Source organism: Brassica rapa, chromosome A05, assembly GCF_000309985.2.
Source record: "Brassica rapa cultivar Chiifu-401-42 chromosome A05, CAAS_Brap_v3.01, whole genome shotgun sequence".
NCBI lineage: Eukaryota > Viridiplantae > Streptophyta > Magnoliopsida > Brassicales > Brassicaceae > Brassica > Brassica rapa.
Window position 1 is genome coordinate 26916012 of NC_024799.2, and position 26102 is coordinate 26942113.

The window sequence follows — 26102 nt, forward strand, 5'->3', positions numbered from 1 at the left end:
TTTTTTAGTGAAAATTGTAAGCTTACATATGTTTAATGTAGTTTTTCTATTTTTTTTATGTTGTGTGTTTACATATTATTGTTATTTTTAAATGTAAAATGGTAATCTTACATATGTTTAATGTAGTATTTCCATTTTTTATGTTGTATGTTTACATATTATTTATTATTTTCGAAATTATATATAATGTTTTTTTACAAAATAGTAATATTACATTATGGAGATAATCTGTTTTTTTTAGTGAAAAATGGTAATCTTACATATGTTTAATTAATGTAGTTTTTCCATTTTTTATGTTGTATGTTTACATATTATTATTTTTAAATAAAAATGTAAAATGGTAATCTTACATATGTTTAATGTAGTATTTCTATTTTTTTATGTTGTATGTTTACATATATTTATTATTTTTGAAATTATATATAATGTTTTTTGTTTTTTTTTATAAAACGGTAATGTTATATTATGGAGATAATCTGTCTTTTTTTTTTTAAGTGAAAAATGGTAATCTTACATATGTTTAATGTAGTTTTTCTATTTTTTGTGTTGTATGTTTACATATTATTTATAATTTTCAAAAATTTGTAATATTTTATGCCACGTGTCATCTTTCGAGAGAAGTTTTTTTTGCTGATGTGGACGCTTTATGGAGCCTCAAAAGGTCCCTTTTATTAGTAGAGATTACATTTTAAGATAGATGTTTAAATACTAATGTACTTTGTCCATTTTTTAAATTGTGTATTTCCTTTTCTTATACTTTCTATTTGCGTAATATCTATATTTTACATTTTAAGATGGATGCTTAAATCTTAATATACTTTTTCCATTGTTTTTAAGTTGTGTATTTCTTTTTCTTATACTTTCTAGTTACTTAATATCTATATTTTGCATTCTAAGATAGATGTTTAATATTTAATATACTCTTTTCATTTTTTATAAATTGTGCATTTACTTATTATTGTATATATAATTTGTATATTTATAATATTTACTTATTATTTATTTTTCTATATATTGAGTATTTCTCTTTCTTATACTTTATATTTAGTTAATTTATATATTTTATATTTTAAGATAGATGGTTAAATCTTAATGTATTTTTCCATTTTTAGTGTAAAGCGGCAATGTTTAATAGAAGAACTTGGACAAATAGTCAAATAGTTATATTTATGTTTTTTTTCTTTTTTTATATAATGGTAATGTTACATTATGGAGATAAGCCGTTTTTTTAGTGAAAATTGTAAGCTTACATATGTTTAATGTAGTTTTTCTATTTTTTTTATGTTGTGTGTTTACATATTATTGTTATTTTTAAATGTAAAATGGTAATCTTACATATGTTTAATGTAGTATTTCCATTTTTTATGTTGTATGTTTACATATTATTTATTATTTTCGAAATTATATATAATGTTTTTTTACAAAATAGTAATATTACATTATGGAGATAATCCGTTTTTTTTAGTGAAAAATGGTAATCTTACATATGTTTAATTAATGTAGTTTTTCCATTATTTATGTTGTATGTTTACATATTATTATTTTTAAATAAAAATGTAAAATGGTAATCTTACATATGTTTAATGTAGTATTTCTATTTTTTTATGTTGTATGTTTACATATATTTATTATTTTTGAAATTATATATAATGTTTTTTGTTTTTTTTTTATAAAACGGTAATGTTATATTATGGAGATAATCCGTCTTTTTTTTTAAGTGAAAAATGGTAATCTTACATATGTTTAATGTAGTTTTTCTATTTTTTGTGTTGTATGTTTACATATTATTTATAATTTTCAAAAATTTGTAATATTTTATGCCACGTGTCATCTTTCGAGAGAAGTTTTTTTTGCTGATGTGGACGCTCTATGGAGCCTCAAAAGGTCCCTTTTATTAGTAGAGATTACATTTTAAGATAGATGTTTAAATACTAATGTACTTTGTCCATTTTTTAAATTGTGTATTTCCTTTTCTTTTACTTTCTATTTGCGTAATATCTATATTTTACATTTTAAGATGGATGCTTAAATCTTAATATACTTTTTCCATTGTTTTTAAGTTGTGTATTTCTTTTTCTTATACTTTCTATTTACTTAATATCTATATTTTGCATTTTAAGATAGATGTTTAATATTTAATATACTCTTTCCATTTTTTATAAATTGTGCATTTACTTATTATTGTATATATAATTTGTATATTTATAATATTTACTTATTATTTATTTTTCTATATATTGAGTATTTCTCTTTCTTATACTTTATATTTAGTTAATTTATATATTTTATATTTTAAGATAGATGGTTAAATCTTAATGTATTTTTCCATTTTTAGTGTAAAGCGGCAATGTTTAATAGAAGAACTTGGACAAATAGTCAAATAGTTATATTTATGTTTTTTTCTTTTTTTATATAATGGTAATGTTACATTATGGAGATAAGCCGTTTTTTAGTGAAAATTGTAAGCTTACATATGTTTAATGTAGTTTTTCTATTTTTTTTATGTTGTGTGTTTACATATTATTGTTATTTTTAAATGTAAAATGGTAATCTTACATATGTTTAATGTAGTATTTCCATTTTTTATGTTGTATGTTTACATATTATTTATTATTTTCGAAATTATATATAATGTTTTTTTACAAAATAGTAATATTACATTATGGAGATAATCCGTTTTTTTTAGTGAAAAATGGTAATCTTACATATGTTTAATTAATGTAGTTTTTCCATTTTTTATGTTGTATGTTTACATATTATTATTTTTATATAAAAAGTAAAATGGTAATCTTACATATGTTTAATGTAGTATTTCTATTTTTTTATGTTGTATGTTTACATATATTTATTATTTTTGAAATTATATATAATGTTTTTTGTTTTTTTTTATAAAACGGTAATGTTATATTATGGAGATAATCCGTCTTTTTTTTAAGTGAAAAATGGTAATCTTACATATGTTTAATGTAGTTTTTCTATTTTTTGTGTTGTATGTTTACATATTATTTATAATTTTCAAAAATTTGTAATATTAAAATGTAAAACTATATTTTATGCCACGTGTCATCTTTCGAGAGAAGTTTTTTTGCTGATGTGGACGCTCTATGGAGCCTCAAAAGGTCCCTTTTATTAGTAGAGACTAGGGATTAACCCGGGCTACGCCCGGGATTTTTATTTTTTTCTAATTTAAGTTGTTAAATTATTTATATTTAGGTTATGATATATATTTATATAAATGTTAAGATGCATGTCATAATTAAAATTTATTTTTAAATTTTAACATGTTAAATTAACATATTTTTTACTATTTAAATATTTTTTGTAATTTTGTTGGCTATCTAATTATCATATTTAGCAAAACTATCTCTTGAGTGTTAACATAAATGTTTTAGATATTAAATTAAACTGTAGAGTATTTTCGGATCGACCACATGCTCAACAATCAATCGATCCGTAAAAAGATGGTCGATCTCCTTGGCCATGTAAGTACAATTTTAGCAAAAATATCTTTGATTTTCAGATATTAAGTATATAACTATTATTTTAAATATTGTTTTAATTGTATTTTTTGATCAAATTATTGTATTATAATGTTTATGTAAATATTTTTGTGATATTTGAATTTGTGTTGTTCGTATACTTAATCTAGATGATATTGATGTTTAACAATTTATTGTTTTCTGGAAATAGAAAATAATGATATATCAAAACGTATCTAATACTTGTTAAATGATAGTATAATGTAAATTATATCCATTATTTGAAAATAACCATTTGTTGTTTTTTATTTTCTTTTTTAAATCAGAAATTATTTTTATTTAAAAACATTATTCATATATAATATAATAGTTTAAGTTTGAAAGATTAATCTATATATATAAATTATGTATATTTTTTTAAAAATAATTTAAGATATTATATATTGAGTAACTGAGTAAAAGCTGAATTTCTTATCTTGAAAATCAAATATTTATATTTTTGTCTTCATGTTATACTCACCAATCCATCATTGATATTTATAACTCACTATGTTTTTAAAATAACTTAGTTTTAAGTAATAAACGAATTTAATAATTAAATTCATCACCTATAATGTTATATAAACTATATTTGAAAACTCTCTAAAATTATATTTTAAGCATAATATTACTATTATTTAATTTAAGTTATTTTAAGCATAATATATGCTAAACTAACTTAAATTATATTTACAATAGGACCATCCTAAACCTGTTAATAAACCAAAAACAATACTAAACCAACATGAACCAATACCTGATTCGGCGTGGAATGAAGTGTTTCGGGATAAATGCTTGAATGGTTATTAACTGTAATAGTTTGATCATGAAATAGTTAGTATGAATATTAACAATAAAATGATGGATTAGATTAATTTAAATTTGTAAGAATACCTTTGAGTCTATGAAAAGCAATTCAATTCCCATGAATAAGTTTGGCTTTTGGAAGTTGTGGGTTTTCCAACAATGAATCCACCTAACAAAAAGTTCGTTGTTATAAAAAATCTCCTTCAAAGTCATTAAGGGTTTTTGGGACGGCAATAGTTGATGGTAGAACCATTTTTTTGCTCGAGTGCTTTGAAGTTTTCCTTGATAGTGTGAGGTTGATATTGATGGAATAATGAGTTTTATATGGACTTTCTTGACTCCCTCTGTTTCAAAATACATGAAATTTTAGGTTGGGACACAAATATTAAAAAACTTGTTTTTTATCTAAAAAGTATCACTAAAATATAAATTAAAAATTATTCAACCAATCACAAAACATACTACAAAATATAATTGGTTACACAGTTTTTGATAAAGTTAAAAGATACCTTGAAATATGAAAACATCATCTATTTTGAAACATCAAAAACTCTCTAAAACATCATCTATTTTGAAACGGAGGGAGTACATTTTAATTTTTGTTTTGTTTAATGTGGTATTTTCATTTTTATATAATTTACTACCATTTTAAGATATATGTACATTTAAGATAGATGTTTAAATCTTAATGTATTTTTTCTATTTTTTTTAAATGTTTATTTCCATTTCTTATATTTTTTATTTACGTAATATCTATATTTTATATTTTAAAATAGATATTTAAATCTTAATGTACTTTTTCATTTTTTTGTAAATTGTGTATTTACTTATATTATATATTTTACATTTTAAGATAGATGTTTAATGCTTAATAAACTTTTTCCATTTTTTTAAAAAAAATTGTGTATTTACTTATTATTATATATATAATTCATATATTATAGATTTAAATATTTACTTATTATTTATTTTCCTGTATATGTATTTCCATTTCTTGTACTTTTTATTTACTTAATATCTTTATTTTACTTTTAAAGATAGATGTTAAAATCTTAATGTACGTTTTCCATTTTTAAAAAAAAGTATATTTCTATTTGTTATACTTTCTATTTACGTAATATCTATATTTTAAATTTTAAGATATATTTTTAAATCTTAATGTAATTTTCCATTTTTTTAAATTGGGTATTTACTTATATTATATATTTACTTATTATTTATTTTTATTTATACTGTATATTTCTATTTCTTATACTTTCTATTTACTAATAATTTTATATTTTAAGATAGATTTACATTTTAAGATAGATGTTTAAATACTAATGTACTTTTTCTATTTTTTTAAATTGTGTATTTCCTTTTGTTATATTTTCTATTTGCGTGATATCTATATTTTATATTTTAAGATAGATGTTTAAATCTTAATATAATTTTTTCCATTGTTTTTAAGTTGTGTATTTCTTTTTCTTATACTTTCTATTTACTTAATATCTATATTTTACATTTTAAGATAGATGTTTAATATTTAATGTACTCTTTCCATTTTTTTAAAATTGTGCATTTACTTATTATTGTATATATAATTCGTATATTTATATATTTATAATATTTACTTATTATTTATTTTTCTATATATTATGTATTTCTCTTTCTTATACTTTATATTTTATTAATATCTATATTTTATATTTTAAGATAGATGTTTAAATCTTAATGTATTTTTTCATTTTTAATGTAAAACGGCAATGTTTTATAGAAAAACTTGGACAAATAGTCAAATAGTTATATTTATGTTTTTTTCTTATAAAATGGTAATGTTACATTATGGAGATAAACTGTTTTTTTTTAGTGAAAAATAGTAATTTTACATATGTTTAATGTAGTTTTTCCATTTTTTTTCATGTTGTATGTTTACATATTATTTTTATTTTTAAATGTAAAATGGTAATCATACATATGTTTAATGTAGTATTTCCATTTTTTATGATGTATGTTTACATATTATTTATTATTTTCGAAATTATATATAATGTTTTTTTTACAAAATAGTAATGTTACATTATGCAGATAAGCCGTCTTTTTTAGTGAAAGATGGTAATCTTACATATGTTTAATGTTTACATATTATTTTTTTAAAATAAAAATGTAAAATGGTAATCTTACATATGTTTAATGTAGTATTTCCATTTTTTATGTTGTATGTTTACATATATTTATTATTTTTGAAATTATATATAATGTTTTTTTTTTTTTATAAAACGGTAATGTTACATTATGAAGATAATCCGTTTTTTTTTAAGTGAAAAATGGTAATCTTATATATGTTTAATGTAGTTTTTCTATTTTTTATGCTGTATGTTTACATGTTATTTATAATTTTTGAAAATTAGTAATATTAAAATATAAAACTATATTTTATGCCACGTGTCATTTTTTGGGAGAAGTTTTTACCGCTGATGTGGACTCTCTATGGAGCCTCAAAAGGTCCCTTTTATTAGTAGAGATTATTATTTTTGAAATTATATATAATGTTTTTTTTTTTTTATAAAACGGTAATGTTACATTATGAAGATAATCCGTTTTTTTTTAAGTGAAAAATGGTAATCTTATATATGTTTAATGTAGTTTTTCTATTTTTTATGCTGTATGTTTACATGTTATTTATAATTTTTGAAAATTAGTAATATTAAAATATAAAACTATATTTTATGCCACGTGTCATTTTTTGGGAGAAGTTTTTACCGCTGATGTGGACTCTCTATGGAGCCTCAAAAGGTCCCTTTTATTAGTAGAGATTCATTAGTATTTTTACGTTACGTTAATATGGTGGAAAGGCTACGACCCCGTTTAAACGTCCTTTTGAAAATGGGCCGTAATGGGCTCATATTGATTCCCATTCAAGATCCAATAAATATTGTATAGAGTAGATCCAAGTACCCAACGTCGGCAGAATAGTTTTTTTTTCTTATAATTTAAATGAAGAATTTTTCTTTTACAATAATTGTTTCTTAACATTTTCTATCAAAGAAAAGAATAACACCAAAAGTGGAACGAACAAATTTTGAGATATTAGAGCATCTTCAATGGTTTACATCATTTTTTCCTTCAAAATAAAATAAACTAAAAATAAATTTACATTTTACTCTAATAGTTTTCTTCATTTTTTTCTTCAGAAATACTACTTACTATTATTTCCAAAATGCTTATAATACAAATTTATACATTATTTACTAAAATACTAGTAATTTTTCTAAAGAATAAACATAGATATTGAATCTTTTTAAAATATAAAACATAATTATATAAAATTTTAAGAACCAATTTATAAATATAAAACTTATTCATTTCGAGGAAAAATATCAAAAAATGAGAGAAAAACTTGTTTAATGGTGCATAATTTTGAGGGAAAAATGAGTTTGTGAATAGTGAAACATCAAATTTGAAAGAATACTATTCACAAATTTATTTTTTCCTTTAAAATAATATATCATTGGAAAAAATATTCTTTTAAATTTTGATGTTTTTCTTCAAAATGATGTACTATCGGAGATGGTCCTTGATATTTGAATGTGAACAAAATATAGGTTTAAAAAAGTAAAAGATATACCACATATTTTATAACAAGAAAAAAGGAGATAACGACCATTTTGATTAAGACATCATATACAAAGTAGATTGATCTCTATCTAATACTATTTGTGGTGTCAGTACGATGCCACGGTTATGCATTAGCGTCGGCCATAATATTTTATAGTTCAATAAAAACAATAAATAATTAAAGTAGTAATGGTTTTGTGGAAAGTGCGTTTGCGAATGTGTCAAGAAAGCAACTTTAGGAAGAACGAACAAATGCTGTCAGACGAAGCCAGAGTAGGATGATCCCTTTTTTTTTTTGTCGACCAGAGTAGGATGATCCACATTAAAGAATCATAAAATATCGTGCTTTGCTCCAAATATTTTATTTTATTTCATGACAGCTAAGCTTTATTGTCATTTATATATTTAATGTTGGTTGATTGGTTTAGCTAAATAACTCTTCACGCTAGTTCTCTCCAGAAAAAAAGGAAGTTGAATATGAAGCCTAAACAAGTAAAGGATACGTACGTATATGTCAACACACCACAATTTCTTGATTTTAGCTTTGCATAATTATACTTAATTACCGGTTATTAAGACGTAGACCGACCAATAAGTCCATATATCTATATTATTAAAGTTGAAGTACACATTGAGATTGTTTGGCAATATGGATAGTAGTTAAAAAAATAGTACTGTTTGGAAACATGGATAGTAGTAAGTTAGGAAAAAAAATAATGGGCTTATGCTACTAAAAATTGGAAGTCCATTACATTATATTAAAAAGTAATGGGTCTATGTTATTTGATATATAAAATATTAAAATCAAAACAATAATTTAAAATTGATTTATATCAAAAATTCATTCAAAAAAAAATATATATATATATTCAAAATTTGATTTTTACTAACATATTTTCTAATAACTATTATAAAAATATTTTCAATATATATAAGAAAAATACAATACAAAGCCCAATTTTAAACACCAACTTACGTTATGGTTTTTATATTTCACATTAAATTTTAAAATATAATATATATGATTATTTATATGATTGTACGTATAAAATATTATTAATTATAAAAAAACTTATTTGATGGTACGTATAAAATACGATTAATTATATGATAACACATATTTTGTAACCTATGATGACACATATAGGATATATATAATAATGATTAAGGGTGGGCGTTCGGGTTCGTTTTCGGGTCTTTTTGGGATTTCGTGTTCAGTTCAGATTTTTTAAGATTTCGTTCGGATTTGGATAACCAATTTAAATAGGTTTGGTTTAAATATTTGGATAGAAAATTAATAATTATTTAAGTATTTTTGGAGTTTTGAGTATATTTTAACTATTTAAGATATTTACGTTTGATTATTTGTATATATTTTAAAAATACACCCGCACGGGCGTGCGGGTCCAAATCTAGTTCATACTTAATACAGTATCCAGCCAAGCATGCATGTATATTGATATGAATTCACGCGATAACGTGGATAGTCGGTTTACAGACCTGAAGTCTGAAGACATGTGCGTGTGCTTCAGGTGTCATGTTCTTGGAAGAAGGTGTAGAGTTATATATATATGTAGCCATACCTCTCGCCTGCCTCCACGGCGGAGATTGGTCCATATAATTACACCAAATATCATATCTCAAATAGCATTATTGATTTAGCAAGTTAATTCTACGTCAAAATGTAGTCGAACACGCTTATTAAGTTTGTTACTTCTCGTGCACGGATCTATCTGTATCCATGCCCATATCACCGTCCGTTTTATAAATGATATATAATTTTTCCTTTTTTTTTTGTTTTTGGGTGTGGAATGGATAAATCCAAGAAAATTGGTGTATGCCATCGTCACATGACACAGGAGTCTCAAATCAATATTGCGACTCATTCCTAATATTTCAGGAATTTTTATTTTTTTTCAACCACAATTTTTAGGAAAATATTGATGAATATGATATACTGTTTTTTATCATTTAGTCTGATTCAAACATAAGAGTAAAACTAAAAAATATAAGGAACAACATCATCTTAGAGAATATACATTTCAGGAAATAGTCAAATTATTGATTTGAGAGTTATCACCTACTTAATTTGTTTTTAAATTTAAAATAAGTGCAACATAAGTGAATGTAACTTACGTTTATTTACATAAAACGTTTTAATGTCGGTTACAACATTACAAAAAGGGATCGTAATGTTCGAAACTGATTACATGTATTGCTGCCGACATCACATTAACACGATTATGCGACGCGCAAAGAAAGACGGACGCGCTAATGCTAATCAGTAATTACGAAATTTTAGGAACCTAAATCAAAATGGAAAAGTTTCTCAATTAACTTTAAGTAAAAGAAAGACGAATAAAAACAAAAAAAAAACGGTAAGCACCACGTGGGTCATACATATCTCAAAAAGTTGGTCTATATAGTGCGAGATACATGAAGGCGAGAGTAAACAAGAAAACACTCACAACACACACATATTGAAGCTTTAACAATTTTCACAGGAACTTCAAAAGAGCTTAAAAGAGAATGGGAACAGCTACTTTCATAGATATTCTTCTTGCTATCCTCTTGCCTCCTCTTGGCGTCTTTCTCAGATATGGTTGCGGGGTAATTACACTTTTTTCATTTCCTTTGATCAACTCATATGTAGTTCTGTTTTCACATTTATATATATTCTCAAAAATAAAAGTTTGGAATAAATTTTTTTTTGTTGCTAGGTTGAGTTTTGGATATGTTTGGTATTGACGCTGCTTGGGTATCTTCCTGGGATCCTCTACGCTCTTTATGTCCTCACCAAATGATCATTTACCTCCATCTATCCTCTCTTCATGTATCCTCATCTCCTTGTAAGTTTTTTTTCTAGCTACTATGTTACATACGTACATGTCCATGGAAGAAGTCATCTTTTGGTTTAGTTTTTTTTTTGTTTGTATTAGTAAGATTTTGCATTGGAAAAATGAAGTATATGTTAGGTGGTGAACCTACACTAAACTAAATTCTAAAAAGTAAAAAAATTATTATACGATCGTTTCAAGTTAATTCAAGTTAAGATATTGTTTCTACTTTATAGTACTCAACTTGGTAGCGTTTTCGGAAACTGACTAGGGTTAAAAGTACTGATAAAGATTAACTCTGGGTTAAAATAGACTCTTGTTATTTTGTGCAGGAACAACAGGTTCGTCGTGTTTTCGTCTCTTAGTGTGACTGATTCATCGTTTCTTTCATCAGAGTTTTATCGTTGCTGTGTTTTGCATTGTTATTATACAATTTCTCTCAATCCTTCTTTTGTGTGAAGTTCTTGTTTATTCGATTGTTTAATTTGTGTTTACTAGGAATTATGTTGTCTTGGTGGGTCGCATAAGACCACCATGAAATATCTGAACCTCACGTTATAAGACCATCATCACACTTGTGGCACCATCTGGGATAGCCATGAGACACACCAAACAAAGCATTCACCCACCGGTTATTATTATCTGATAGCACAATTCTGATATACCAACTTAAATAACCTTAATCGAAATAATCCACGTGAATCAAATTGAATTTGCCCATACCGACAAGCACTTTTGTTCATTTTACAATAGGCAAGTAAAATAACTTAGCAATACATATATAAAGTGAAGACGTGAAAGAACAGAACTTCACTTACGCATTCATCGTCAGGAAGTCAGCAATCAAGGCAACAACCATGAAACGCCATCCGACATATCCCACGTGTTTCATCTTGAGCATTCCATGTCCATGAAGCAACTTCATGGTGCATGTCATCTGTTTTAGAGCCAATCTTAAAATTTTGAGGAATACATATATACAATTTGGTAAAACAATTGTATAACTTTCTTTTTATAAATTTAGAGATCTGTATATACAATTTTTAATTTTTTTTGGAAACTATATATCACTACTTCATTAGCCCATGCTTATGATCGACCCTACCTAAGAAATAATTCGTTAAAAATAAAAGACACTCCACTTTATTGTAAGAGCTCATGTGTAGGAGCTGATGTTGTATATATAAGCTAAATGGATGAGGAACTTACTCTTTTTTTTAGGGATATGCAGGATACAAGTAGGCATAGGAAAGTCATTAACAACAATTTTCATTTTACTCTCACTACTTGTGCAACAAAATCCATCATTGCAGGCATTTTGAACACGATCTGGTCTAGTCTATAAGCATATTATTAGTTACGCGGATCCTTAGCAGCAGGCGACAGACTACAACTACATGAAAAAAATTCAATAGAAAATGCAAAAAGTGATCTTCCTCCATAATTAGATCAGCCTGGTTCCACAACTTAACCAAGCTCCTGGCTTATTTATATGGTTCAATTAGTTTCTCTGAGAGAGATTATTGGTAAGTGAATTTGCTAGTTTTTGGATTTCAAAAATCTTAGTAGAATTCATTGTTATAGGTTTAAAATTTTTTAAAATTCATTCAAATATCTTGTTATTCAAAAAGTTTAGTTATTATTGATTCTCTAATTCTAACTAAAACTATTGTTATTAGGAGATGTTACATACTCAACTTTCAAATATTGGACTTATGTTAGGCCTGCGGTAATAGTTAATTTATTCGTCAAAACTAAAAACGTTGGGCCTATATTGGGCTTGCTGTAATTGTTGATCTATTTTTTAATGGTCTAAATTGAGTAAGTACCCCATTGGAAAACAAAAGACAACATTGTAAAAAAATGCATGTCAAATGCAAGTCGTCAAAATAATTATGTTCTATAATTAATTTACACATATCGGTATATATTACTTATATAATTTGTTTTCAAAAAAGAAGAAGAAGAAGTAATGAACACTTTAACAATCTCTCATATATGTGTATATTGTCTTTACAGTCGTCATCACCTTTTTTTTAACACATCAGTCGTAGTCATCCATATCACATATATAGATATGTATATATATTTCTTTTGTTGACTGAAAAATATCATTATATTTAGAAAAAAATCTCCACTTATCCAGAAAAAATATTATTTTAGAGAATGATGATTATATTGTCCAAAATACAGTCGTCATCACTCTTTTTTTTTTTTTTTAACATATCAGTCGTCGTCATCCACATCACATATATAGATATATATATTTCTTTTGTTGACTGAAAAAAAATGTCAATATATTTAGAAAAAAATCTGTACTCATCCAGAAAGAAATATTCTTTTAGGGAATGATGACTATAATTTTATTTTCTAACACATAAACTTGTTTGAAAATGCTAATGTTAAAAAATGGAAATATTTAAAAAGATTTGAACATATCAGTTATTCAAAATGATGAACATTTCAACAATACATATATCTCTTTTTTGCCATATATGTTTCCTTTTGTTGACAAAAATAATATACCACCATATTTAGAAAAAAATCCGTCTTTATCCTAATAAAATATATTATTTCAGAAAATAATGGATAAATCTTATTTTATTTTCTAACACATGTAATATTTTAAATTTTTATGTTAAGAATATATTATAGATACAACAACAATCAAAAATTATAGACACAACAAACAACTGGTAATAATAGAAGCATAAATATTATAATTTTAATATATTCATTTTGACATATATAAATATTAAAAATAAAATTTGGATTTATAATCGTATATGTATATTATTTTATATTCATTTTGACATATTATATATATATATATATAATGTACATATTCAAACATGACAATTTAAAATGTACAAGAATTTAAACCAAATAAATAAATTATAAATAAAATAATAAATATTAAATTTATTTTTATTATGATTTATAATAAATAAATTTTGAGAATAAAATTTAATTATTAAAATTTAATATAAAAAATAAATGTTAAACATGTTCTCTTCTTTAATTAATAAATCAAATATCTCAATATGTTTCTAAAAATAAATTGATTGATGGAGCCTTGTTGTATTTTTATTTTTAAGGTTATGTAATGTTGAATATTATAAAAATTCATTAAATCCTTAATAACAACTGTTTCAAATATACATTAGTCTAGTATTGTATTACCGTTAAATAAATATAATTATATTTATATGAATATAAGCATATTCTATAATATTTGACTACGTAAAAATAGTAAAACTGTATTAGTTACCTAAAGTTATTCAAAGTTAATATTAGATTTTGTTGGTAGATGAAAATAATGACACGTTTCATTGTTTTATAACGAAAACATTATATATAGCGATCACTTTAGAAATCTACGTTACAATTATAAATCCAAAGCAAAACATAAGAGATTATCGCCGTCGAGATCAAATGAGAGGTAAAGCTTATTTACATTACATTTTAAATAATTTAATGAATTTTTTTTCTTAGATTTTCAAAATAAGAGATTATCGTGTCAAGATCAAATGAAAGGTAAAACTTATTTACACTACATTTTAAAAAATTTAGTGAAATTTCTTTTGTAGAGATTTTGAAAATAAGAACTTGTTACAAAGTTAAATTTTATAAAAAAATCGTGACAATAATGATTTTTTGATACAAGTTATTAGAAGTCACTGAACTCATATCTCTACAAATCAAGAAGATGTTCAATCAGTATTCAAATTTAGGAGTCTAATTTTAAACTCTTTGCTAATAAATATATTTTATAATTAATTATGATTTGATTAATTACATGTATCTTTTTCAAAGAATTGTTATGAACGTTATCATCATTTTGTTTTGAAATATATATTTCAGTATATTTCAATTCATTTTAACTATGTTTTGGATTTAACGTTTTTTAAAAAATAACTACAAGAGTTGAATTTTGTTTGTTACTTTGAATGTTGTCTCTTGAGATTCCTACTTCGAAAAATTTTATATGATTATCGTATATTTGGCTTTGTTCATTGTTTAAAAAAACATAAAAAATATTGTCATTACTTACAAAGCTACATTAAAATAGTTAAAATAATTAATTTTGTGTTATTTATATCAAACCATATTAATTTAATATTATCATATTTTCTAAAAATTAGTTATCGTTAGGCGTGAGCATGACATATATTTTAATTACTGTAAAACTTTCATAAAGACTATAAATTTAGTGTTGTAATTCCATTTTCAAGATAAATATTTACTTTTTATTTTTTTATTTTCTTTTCTAAAGAAGAGAATAATTTAATAGTAAAGATAAATTGTATAAGATTTTTTTGCATTGCGTTTCTTAGTATCAATACATAAATAAATGTATTTCTTCATGACCAAATTTTAATTTGCATTCTGCAAAATAATAGTGAGAAGCGTGTTTCCGCACTTGAAAAATGTAAAAAGTCTTTTTCATATGACTAAGAAATATTAGATAAAAGTATTTAGGAAACAAATACTGGTAAATATTGAATTCTGTAACATAATTTTTTAATGAAACAAATTCTAGATTTGGTCCATTGATTAATAGATAATTAGATTTACATGCATTTAAGTATCGAGAAAGTAAAAAAAAATTTATCTATTAATGCATAAATGCATGTATATCTAATTATCAAAGAATCAAAGGACTAAATATAAAATCTGTTTCAGTAAAATATTATGTTAAAATTTTTAAGATTTACCAGTATTTTTTTCCTAAATACATTTTCCTAATATCTTTTAGTCCTGTGAAAAAAGATTTTTACTCAAGTACGAAAACACGTCGATGCATGTATAGGATAGTATAATCTTATTAAAAAATATTTATAGCCTAGAAAATTTAATAAAAAGGAATGTATATTTATTTGAACAAAAAACTAGTGTATATGTATTTAGTTATCTACTTGAATTTTAATTAAATTTACAAATTATGATTGAAAACCAAATCTTAGAAATTGTCCCACATGTTTGCAATGATTTGTTTCAAAATAGCTATAACTTTTTTGCAAATATAGTTTATATGATCCTGAAAAATAAATAATGAAAAATAATAAAATAAGAAAAATAATAAATAATAAATAACAAAATAATAAAAATTTAAAAGTAAAAAACAATAAAAAAATAAAAAATTATTTTATCTTTCGAGAATATATTTTAGACTTATAACCAGTAGAAAAATAAAAAATATTAACTACAGTCAAGAAAAATATTAATCTTATCTTTATTGACCTGTGGTTAATATTTTTATTTTTTTACTAGTCATAAATCTAAAATATATCCTCTACCTAAAAAGACAAAAAAAAAAAAAAAATGAAGACAAATTTTTCATACCCCTCCGTCCCTATAAAATGGCACACACGTCCATGAACTCAAACACACAACAACAAACACAAGAAAAAAAAACACCATGACAAGGAGGAAGGTGAAACTTGCTTTCATCCTCAATAACGCCTCGAGAAAAGCCACATACAAAAAGAGGAAGAAAGGCTTGCTCAAAAAAGTGCATGAGCTATCCACTCTATGTGGGATTGCCGCTGGGGCTATCATTTACAGTCCCTACGATCCTACCCCTGAGGTGTGGCCTGATGCTGATGGCATCCAGCAAGTGATTGCTGCTTTCCGGAGTCTGCCGGAACTAGACCAGCACAAGAACATGGTCAATCAAGAGGAGTACGTCAAACAGAGGATAGAGAAAGCCGGAAAACTTCTGAAGAAGCAGACGAGGGACAACCGGGAGGCTCACTTCACTGAAGTCATGTATCAATGTCTCATGGGGAACATGGGAGTGGCGGGTGCTAGAGCCATGGATCTTAACGATCTAGGCTTTCTTATTGACCAGTATCTTCATTGTCTTGATCGCAGGATTGAGACTTTACTAGGCTCGTCAAACATGGAGATTGGTGAATCCTCCAATGCTGTTGCTGCGGCTATGGATCAGGATCCTTCTGAGCCGGCTGGAACATTGCCCCTCCTGGAAGGTGCAACCGCTCCAGCCGCTGCTGTCCATGAGGTGGGTTCTTCCTCCTCCTCTGCTGCTGCTGCGGGTGCATCTTTCAATCAAATGTACCCGTTTCCTCAGAATCAGCAGATGTTTTATCAACCATCTGCCCCATTTGCTGGATACTACGAGCAGTCTCATAACCATAACCAGTTTATGGAGATGATGAACCATCCTGAGCACATGGCTTATGCTGCTAACCAAATGGGGTTCCCATATACGGACAATGCCCATCACTACCGTCAGCCTAACCAGCCTCAGCCGCAGCAGTTCTTCCCAGGTGAGTCCTCCGCTGCTCCGCAGCGTCAGTTCTTCCCAGGTGAATCCTCCGCTGCTCCACCACCACCCGGCACCTCAGGCAGTGAGCCACCTGCTACAGCTCCATTTCCTCCCAATAATATTTGGTTTCGTTAAGGTTTGGAGAGACGACGTTCACGTTATGATAAGACGACAAAGCTATGATTACTCTCACGTGTTTTCTTTGTGTTGCCGTTTTATTTGATGTTAAACGTTATTGAATTTGTGTGTTTTTAGTTTTTATTGCTCTACATTTCTTGCTGTTGTTGTTTGTTTACACAGATATATTTATGTATCATCATCATTGATCAAAAAACAAAAAAAAATTATGTATCATCTTTATAATTCAATGAAATTTAAATTTTCTCTAGTTAATCTCTTTTTATATTAGAGTTTCAAAAAAAAACTCTTTTTATATTAGACTTGAAGAACTGACTTGCAGTACATATATTATTAGTTCACATGAAAAAATAATAAGTAATAAAAAATAGTTCATACATTAGACTTGAAGAATTTACGTGAAGTACATATATTGTCAAAAAATAAAAAACAAAAAAGAAAAATAGTAAAAAACAAATAAGAAAAATAGTAAGAACAGAAAAAATAAAAGGAAAATGTCAAAATAATTTTATTTTTTTTAAAACAAAACAGAAATACAAAAATTTAGTTCACATGATCCAGATGATTGGATTCAGGGTTATGGGACATTTAGTAACAACAACATTTTTTGCTGTTGTTGTTGTTGTTGTTTTACACAGATATATTTATGTATCATCTTTTTAATTCAATAAAATTTAAAATTTCTCTAGTAAATCTCTTTTATATTATACTTGAAGAACTGACGTGGAGTACATATATTAGTTCACATGAAAAATAATAAGTAATAAAATAATAGTTCATATATTAGACTCGAAGAATTTACTTGCAGTATATATATTGTCAAGAAGTCAAATAAAAACATATAAGAAAAGAATAGTAAAAAACAGAAAAAAGGAAAATGTCAAAATCATTTGATTTTTTAAAACAAAACAGAAATACAAAAAATTAGTTCACATGATCCTAGATGATTAGATTCAGGGTTATGGGACATTGAGTAAAAAGCGGTTACCTAATATATTACCAAGTTCTTGTTAGTAGATCTAAGTTTTACATAGCATTTTAATCACTGAATAGTCTTAATCTATTTAGATAGTTTCTTGAAAAATTATATTTATTAAATATTAATAGAATAGTTTAATCTATTTAGATAATTTTTGAGAATGGAATATTTTCTATTGAATTTTAATAATTCAAAATTATATACGTTTATTTAAACTTGAGAGCATGTTATGTTATCCTTTGACAAATGTTTTGAATTACTTTAACGTTGATTTGAATACAAATATGTGTTTCTTTGTAAATAGTAAACTTTATACAAACTTTAATTAGTAGGTTAGTGGTAAGTAGTTGCTACTCTTTTGGGGCCGAATCCAAAGATAAATTAACATGCTTTAATTTCTTAGATTATTAGATTCAGCCCCATAATTAATTTTATGGGTTTGTTAAGATATTTTATCGGAAATTTATTTTATCTTTATAATTAGTTAAATGGTACGTAGAATCAAATAGCCTTTATCAAAGCCTTTTTTTTTAAATAAAATATTGTTTTGAGGATAAAAAATAATCATAATTTCAGAGATTAAAACTGGCCCCATAATGTTGTTTTGAGAATAAAAAATAAAGAGCTGTTATTTTTTCAATAAACTATTTGGCAACCTGTAAAACTTATTAAACACCTGAATAAAATTATTATCCCGAGAATTTATTAATTAATAAGATATAATTTATTAATTATTATTCCGAGATGCAATGTATGATAGATTATAGATATGATTTCATAAATAGTCATTTAATCCTAAAGGCTAAGAATAGGTAAGTGATCTGAGTGAATGTAGTATGCGTCATTCCAGCTAACGTGATGAATGCCTATAAGTTTCATACTTACTCGTATACACACACGTCACCAGCAATTTACCAACTTTAGTTACAATATGTATCTTCATAAATTATTTTTTTCACTGTTATAAAATTACATTTTAAAGCTATTAAGATGGTATTATCCGAATTATACAAGTGATTACATCCTTAGTGATGAAAAAGTCTTAGTAGCCTTTTATGTTATTTGAGAAATAATCTCAGTCTTTTGCAAAAAAAAGAAATAATCTCACAGTGAGGATTCACCAATAAATTTTCGTTACTGATTAGTGATTACATACGACGTGGCATTACGTACATATCCAGGACCGGTGCATATATTTCAAAATTTGCTTAAGGCCTAAGCCAATATAGAAAATATAAAAATAATGAAAATATGTAGCGTAAGATTTTTAAACACAGTCCATGCACCCTAAGCAGCTTCTTATGTTGCCTATCCCCCCGGTCGGGCCTGCACATATCATACAATTAACAAAGGATTTTCATCTAATTAATAGCAACATTTGCCAACTGGAAGTCAAAACACTATTTCATTTCAACCATCCACAACTTTATAAACTGACTCCTCGCAAGAAGAAACATAGAAACATGTTAACACATAGAATTTGAGAAAAATTCAAAAAATATGACAATATTGTTTGAAACTTTTGTTGTCTTTGTCTCATAAGATAATAACGATTTGACTCTGGTTATTCCATTGATTTAAGGAATATATACAGTTTTAGTAAATTAATTGATAAAAAATAAGAACGATGCTCATGTACCATGAAAGAGAATTTAACATAAATTAACATAAATTTAGAATGTGGTAAGAAATTTTAAAACAACATTAAAGATTATAGGCTTCACTGTATAGAGAATTTACCGAAAATTTAATATTTTCGTAGGGGTTAACACATAGAATTTGAAAAAAATTAAAAAATATGACAATACTGTTTCAATACATAGTTGCATCCTTCAATAACATATGATGATGTTTAAAAAAGTTTGAAACCTTTGTTGTCTCCGTTTCTCAAAAAAGTTTGAAACCTTTGTTGTCTCCATTTCTCTAGGGAATATCAATTTTATAGTAGTTAAGTCCACTAATTTAAGAAGTATATGCAGTTTTACTAAATTTTTGATAAAAAAATTAAAACGATGTTCATGTACCATAAATAGGAGTTTAGCATACATTAATACAAATGTATAATATGGTTATAATTTTGAAACAAATTTAAAGATTATATGTTTCACTATATAAAGCATAAAAACCTCAATATTTTCGTAGGGGTTAACACATAGATTTTGAGAAAAATTCAAAAAATATGACAACACTGTTTTAATGCATAATTACATCTTACAAAAACATATAATGATGGTCAAATAGGTTTGGAACCTTTGTTATCTATGTTTCTCAAGATAATAACGATTTTACTATGGTTATTCCATTGATTTAAGGAGTATATGCACTTTTACTAAATTAATTGATACAAAATAAGAACGATGTCCATGTACCATGAAAGAGAGTTTAGCATAATTTAATATAAATGTAGAACGTGGTTAGAAATTTTAAAACAACACTACAAATTATAGGATTCAATATAAAGAGCATTTATCGAAAAACTCAATATTTTCGTAGGGACACATAAATTTGAGAAAAAATAAAAAAATGATTATACTGTTTTAATACATAGTTGAATTACTCAATAACATATGATGATGTTTAAAGAAGTTTGGAAACTTTGTTGTCTCCGTTTCTCTAGAGAATATCAAATTTATAGTGGTTAATCTACTGATTTAGGGAGTATATGCAGTCTTACTAAATTTATGATAAAAAAATTAGAACGATGACCATGTACCATAAAAATGAGTTTAGCATACATTAATACAAATGTATAATATGGTTATAAATTTTAAAACAAATCTAAAGATTATCGGTTTCAATATATAGAGCATTTACCGAAAAACTCAATATATTCCTAGGGGGTTGGTTAACACATAGATTTTGAGAAAAATTCAAAAAGTATAAAAATACTGTTTAATGCATAGTTACATCCTACACAAACATATAATGATGGTCAAATAGGTTTGGAACCTTTGTTGCCTCCGCTTCTCAAGAGAATAACGATTTTATAGTGGTTAGTCAACTAATTTAGATAGTATATGCAGTTTTACTAAATTAATTGATTAAAAATTAGAACGATGCCCATGTACCATAAAATGAAGTTTAGTATACATTATTAAAATGTAGAATATGGTTAGAAATTGTAAAACAGTACTAAAAATTATAGGCTTCAGTATATATATTTTGAGGGGTTAACACATAGATTTTGAGAAAAATTAAAAAAATATGACAATACATGTTTTAATGCATTGTTGCATCCTACACAAACATATAATGATGGTAAAATAGGTTTGAAACCTTTGTTGTCTCTGTTTGTCAAGATAATAACGATTTTACTATGGTGATTCCATTGATTTAAGGAGTATATGCAATTTTACTAAATTTATTGATAAAAAATAAGAACGATGTCCATGTACCATGAAAGAGAGTTTAGGATACATTAACACAAATGTAGAATATGTTTAGAAATTTTAGAACACCACTAAAGATTATAGGTTTCAGTATATAGAGCATTTACCAAAAAAACTCAATATTTTCGTAGTGGTTAACACATAGAATTTGAGAAAAAAATAAAAAAATATGACAATACTGTTTTAATATATAGTTGCATCCTTCAATAACATATGATGATGTTTAGAGAAGTTTGGAATCCTTATTGTCTCCGTTTCTCTAGGGAATATCAATTTTATAGTGGTTAGTCCACTGATTTAGGGAGTATATGCAGTTTTAACTAAATTTTGGAAAAAAAATTAGAACGATGTCCAAGTACCATAAAAAAGAGTTTAGCATACATTAATACAAATGTATAATATGGTAATAAATTAAAAAAAATCTAAAGATTATAGGCTTCATAACACATAGATTTTGAAAAAAAATTAAAAAAATATGACAATACTGTTTTAATGCATAGTTGAATCTTACATAAACATAGAATGATGGTCTTGAAACCTTTGTTGCCTCCGTTTTTTAAGAAAATGGTAATTTTACAGTGGTTAGTCAACTAATTTAGATAGTATATGCAGTTTTACTAAACTAATTGATTAAAAATTAGAACGATGCCTATGGACCATAAACATGGAGTTTAGCATACATTAGGAATAATTTAGAATATGGCTAGAAATTTTAAAACATCACTAAAAATAATAGGCTTCAGTATATATAACATTTATCGAAAAAATCAATATTTTCGTAGGGGTTAATACACATATTTTGAGAAAAATTCAAAAATATGAAAATATTGTTTTAATGCATTGTTGCATCCTACATAAATATATAATGATGGTCAAATAGGTTTGGAACCTTTGTTTCCTCCGTTTCTCAAGAGAATAGTGATTTTATAATAGTTAGTCAACTAATTTAGATAGGATATGCACTTTTACTAAATTAATTGATTAAAAATTAGAACGATACCCATGTACCATAAATTAAAGTTTAGCATACATTATTAAAAATGTAGAATATGGCTAGCAATTTTAAAACAATACTAAAAACAATAGGCTTCAGTATAGAGCCTTTACCGAAAAATCAATATTTTCGTAGAGATTAACACACAGATTTTGAAAAAAACTAAAAAAATATGACAATAATGTTTTAATGCATATTTAAATCCTACACAAACATATAATGATGGTCAAATAGGTTTGGAACCTTTGTTGCCTTTGTTTTTGGAGAACGATACTCATGTACTATAAAAGGAAGTTTAGCATACATTAACACAAATGTAGAATGTGGTTATAAATTTTAAAACAACACTAAATATTATAGTGGTGGTAGTCAACTAATTTAGATAGTATATGCAGTTTTACTAAATTAATTGATTATAAATTAGAACGATACTCATGTACCATAAAAGGAAGTTTAGCATACATTACTAAAAATGTAGAATATGGTTAGAAATTTTAAAACAATACTAAAAATAATAGGTTTCAGTATATATAGCATTTACCGAAAAATTTAATATTTTCGCAGGAGTTAACACATACATTTTGAGAAAAATTAAAAAAATATGACAATACATGTTTTAATGCATTGTTTCATCCTACACAAACATATAATGATGGTAAAATAGGTTTGGAAACTTTGTTGTCTCAGTTTCTCAAGATAATAATGATTTTACTATGGTTATTCCATTGATTTAAGGAGTATATGCAGTTTTACTAAATTAATTGATAAGAAAAAATAAGAACGATGTCCATGTACCATGAAAGAGAGTTTAGCATACATTAACACAAATGTAGAATGAGGTTATAAATTTTAAAACAACACTAAAGATTATAGGCTTCACCCCTACGAAAATACTGATTTTTTCGGTAAATGCTCTAATAATGAAGCATATGATCTTTGGGGTTGTTTTTAAACTTCTAAACACATTCTACATTTGTATTAATGTATATTAAACTCATTTTCATGGTACATGGGCATCGTTTTATTTTTTTGTCACGTAATTTAGTAAAACTTCATAATACTCCATAAATTGGTGGACTAACCACTATAAAATCGCTATTTTCTAGGGAAACGGAGACACCAAAAGTTCCAAACCTCTTTGATCATATGTTAGTGAATGATGCAACTATGCACTAAAACAGAATATTCATATATTTGAATTTTTCTCAAAATCTATGGGTTAACCCCTACGAAAATACTGATTTTTTCTGTAATGCTCTAATAATGAAGCCTATGATCTTCAGGGTGGTTTTAAAATTTCTAAACTCATTCTACATTTGTATTAATGTATATTAAACTCTGTTTCATGGTACATGGATATCGTTTTAATTTTTTGTCAATTAATTTAGTAAAACTTCATAATACTCCCTAAAATGGTGGACTAACCACTATAAAATCGCTATTCTCTAGAAAAACGGAGACCCAAAAGGTTCCAAACCTCTTTGACCTTCATCATATGTTAGTGAAGGATGCAACTATGCATTAAAACAGAATTTTAATATTTTCGAATTTTTCTCAAAATCTATGGGTACCCTCTACGAAAATATTGATTTTTTGGTAAATGCTCTAATAATGAAGCATATGATCTTGGGGGTTGTTTTAAAATTTATAAACACATTCTACATTTGTATTAATGTATATTAAACTCTCTTTCATTGTACATGGACAGCGTTTTAATTTTTTGTCAATTAATTTAGTAAAACTTCATAATACTCCCTAAATTGGTGGACTAACAATTATAAAATCGCCATTCTCCAGAAAAAACGGAGACACAAAAGGTTCCAAACCTCTTTGACCTTCATCATATGTTAGTGAAGGATGCAACTATGCATTAAAATAGAATTTTAATATTTTTGAATTTTTCTCAAAATCTATAGGTTAACCCCTTCGAAAATACTGAATTTTTCGATAATGCTCTAATAATGAAGCATATGATCTTTGGGGTTGTTTTTAAACTTCTAAACACATTCTACATTTGTATTAATGTATATTAAACTCATTTTCATGGTACATGGGCATTGTTTTATTTTTTTGTCACTTAATTTTGTAAAACTTCATAATACTCCATAAATTGGTGGACTAACCACTATAAAATCGCTATTTTCTTGGGAAACGGAGACAACAAAAGTTCCAAACCTCTTTGACCTTCATCATATGTTAGTGAAGGATGCAACTATGCACTAAAACAAAATATTCATATATTTGAATTTTTCTCAAAATCTATGGGTTAACTGAATTTTTCGGTAAATGCTCTAATAATGAAGCATATGATCTTTGGGGTTGTTTTAAAATTTCTAAACACATTCTACATTTGTATTAATGTATATTAAACTCTGTTTCATGGTACATGGCTATCGTTTTAATTTTTATCAATTAATTTAGTAAAACTTCAAAATACTCCATAAATTGGTGGACTAAGCACTATAAAATCGCTATTCTCTAGAAAACGGAGACAAAAAACGTTCCAAACCTCTTTGACCTTCATCATATGTTATTGAAGGATGCAACTATGCATTAAAACAGATTTTTCATATTTTTGAATTTTTCTCAAAATCTATGGGCTAACTAACCCCTACGAAAATAGTGAATTTTTTGGTAAATGCTCTAATAATGAAGCATATGATCTTTGGGGTTGTTTTTAAACTTCTAAACACATTCTACATCTGTATTAATGTATATTAAACTCATTTTCATGGTACATGGGCATCGTTTTAATTTGTTGTCACTTAATTTTGTAAAACTTCATGATACTCTCTAAATTGGTGGACTAACCACTATAAAATCACTAATTTCTAAGGAAATGGAGACAACAAAAGTTTCAAACCTCTTTGACCTTCATCATATGTTAGTGAAGGATGCAACTATGCATTAAAACATAATTTTCATATTTTTGAATTTTTCTCAAAATCTATAGGCTAACCCCCCCCTACGAAAATTCTGATTTTTCGGTAAATGCTCTAATAATGAACCATATGATCTTAGGGGTTGTTTATTAAATTTCTAAACACATTCTACATTTGTATTAATGTATATTAAACTCATTATCATGGTACATGGGCATCGTTTTAATTTTTGTCACTTAATTTAGTAAAACTTCATAATACTCAATAAATTGGTGGACTAACCACTATAAAATCTCTAGAAAAACGAAGACAAAAAAAGGTTCCATACCTCTTTCACCTTCATCATATGTTAGTTAAGGATGCAACTATGCATTAAAACAGATTTTTCATATTTTTGAATTTTTCTCAAAATCTATGGGATAACTCCTACGAAAATACTGAATTTTTCGGTAAATGCTCTAATAATGAAGCATATGATCTTTGGGGTTGTTTTCAAATTTCCAAACACATTCTACATTTGTATTAATGTATATTAAACTCTCTTTCATGGTACATGGGCATCGTTTTAATTTTGTTTTAAATTAATTTAGTAAAATTTCATAATACTCCCTAGATTGGTGGACTAAGCAGAATAAAATCGCTATTCTCTAGAATAACGGAGACAAAAAA

General features: G+C 25.8%; 2 protein-coding genes and 2 long non-coding RNA genes across 4 annotated transcripts in view; 2 read left to right on the forward strand and 2 right to left on the reverse strand.

Moving 5' to 3' along the window:
• Positions 1-10429: 10429 nt before the first annotated feature.
• Positions 10430-11301, forward strand: LOC103848481 (hydrophobic protein RCI2A). Its single transcript, XM_009125381.3, has 3 exons — positions 10430-10532; positions 10643-10771; positions 11092-11301. The coding sequence occupies exons 1-2, from the start codon at positions 10452-10454 to the stop codon at positions 10724-10726; spliced, it is 165 nt and encodes a 54-aa protein (XP_009123629.1). The 5' UTR covers positions 10430-10451; the 3' UTR covers positions 10727-10771; positions 11092-11301.
• A 282-nt stretch (positions 11302-11583) lies between these two features.
• Positions 11584-20625, forward strand: LOC103848482 (agamous-like MADS-box protein AGL80). The gene has a single exon (XM_033292047.1). The coding sequence runs from the start codon at positions 16182-16184 to the stop codon at positions 17184-17186; it is 1005 nt and encodes a 334-aa protein (XP_033147938.1). The 5' UTR covers positions 11584-16181; the 3' UTR covers positions 17187-20625.
• Positions 20626-24096: 3471 nt separating this feature from the next.
• LOC117134166 lies at positions 24097-24906 on the reverse strand. Its single transcript, XR_004458339.1, has 2 exons — positions 24823-24906; positions 24097-24486 (listed from the first exon to the last, which is right to left on the reverse strand). It is a non-coding gene; the product is annotated as an uncharacterized LOC117134166 (long non-coding RNA).
• A 493-nt stretch (positions 24907-25399) lies between these two features.
• The window catches only part of LOC117134165, a 5554-nt gene continuing 4851 nt past the window's right edge, over positions 25400-26102 (reverse strand). The window contains exon 2 of the long non-coding RNA XR_004458338.1: positions 25400-25972. This is a non-coding gene — a long non-coding RNA (uncharacterized LOC117134165). The remainder of the gene's footprint in view (positions 25973-26102) is intronic.

Bases quoted from the DNA above. Each gene is read 5' to 3' on its own strand.
- LOC103848482 (XM_033292047.1), top strand. From the start codon at position 16,182: ATGACAAGGAGGAAGGTGAAACTTGCTTTCATCCTCAATAACGCCTCG.
- LOC103848481 (XM_009125381.3), top strand. From the start codon at position 10,452: ATGGGAACAGCTACTTTCATAGATATTCTTCTTGCTATCCTCTTGCCT. The intron at 10,533-10,642 runs GTAATTACACTT...TTTTGTTGCTAG, and splicing joins TTCTCAGATATGGTTGCGGG to GTTGAGTTTTGGATATGTTT.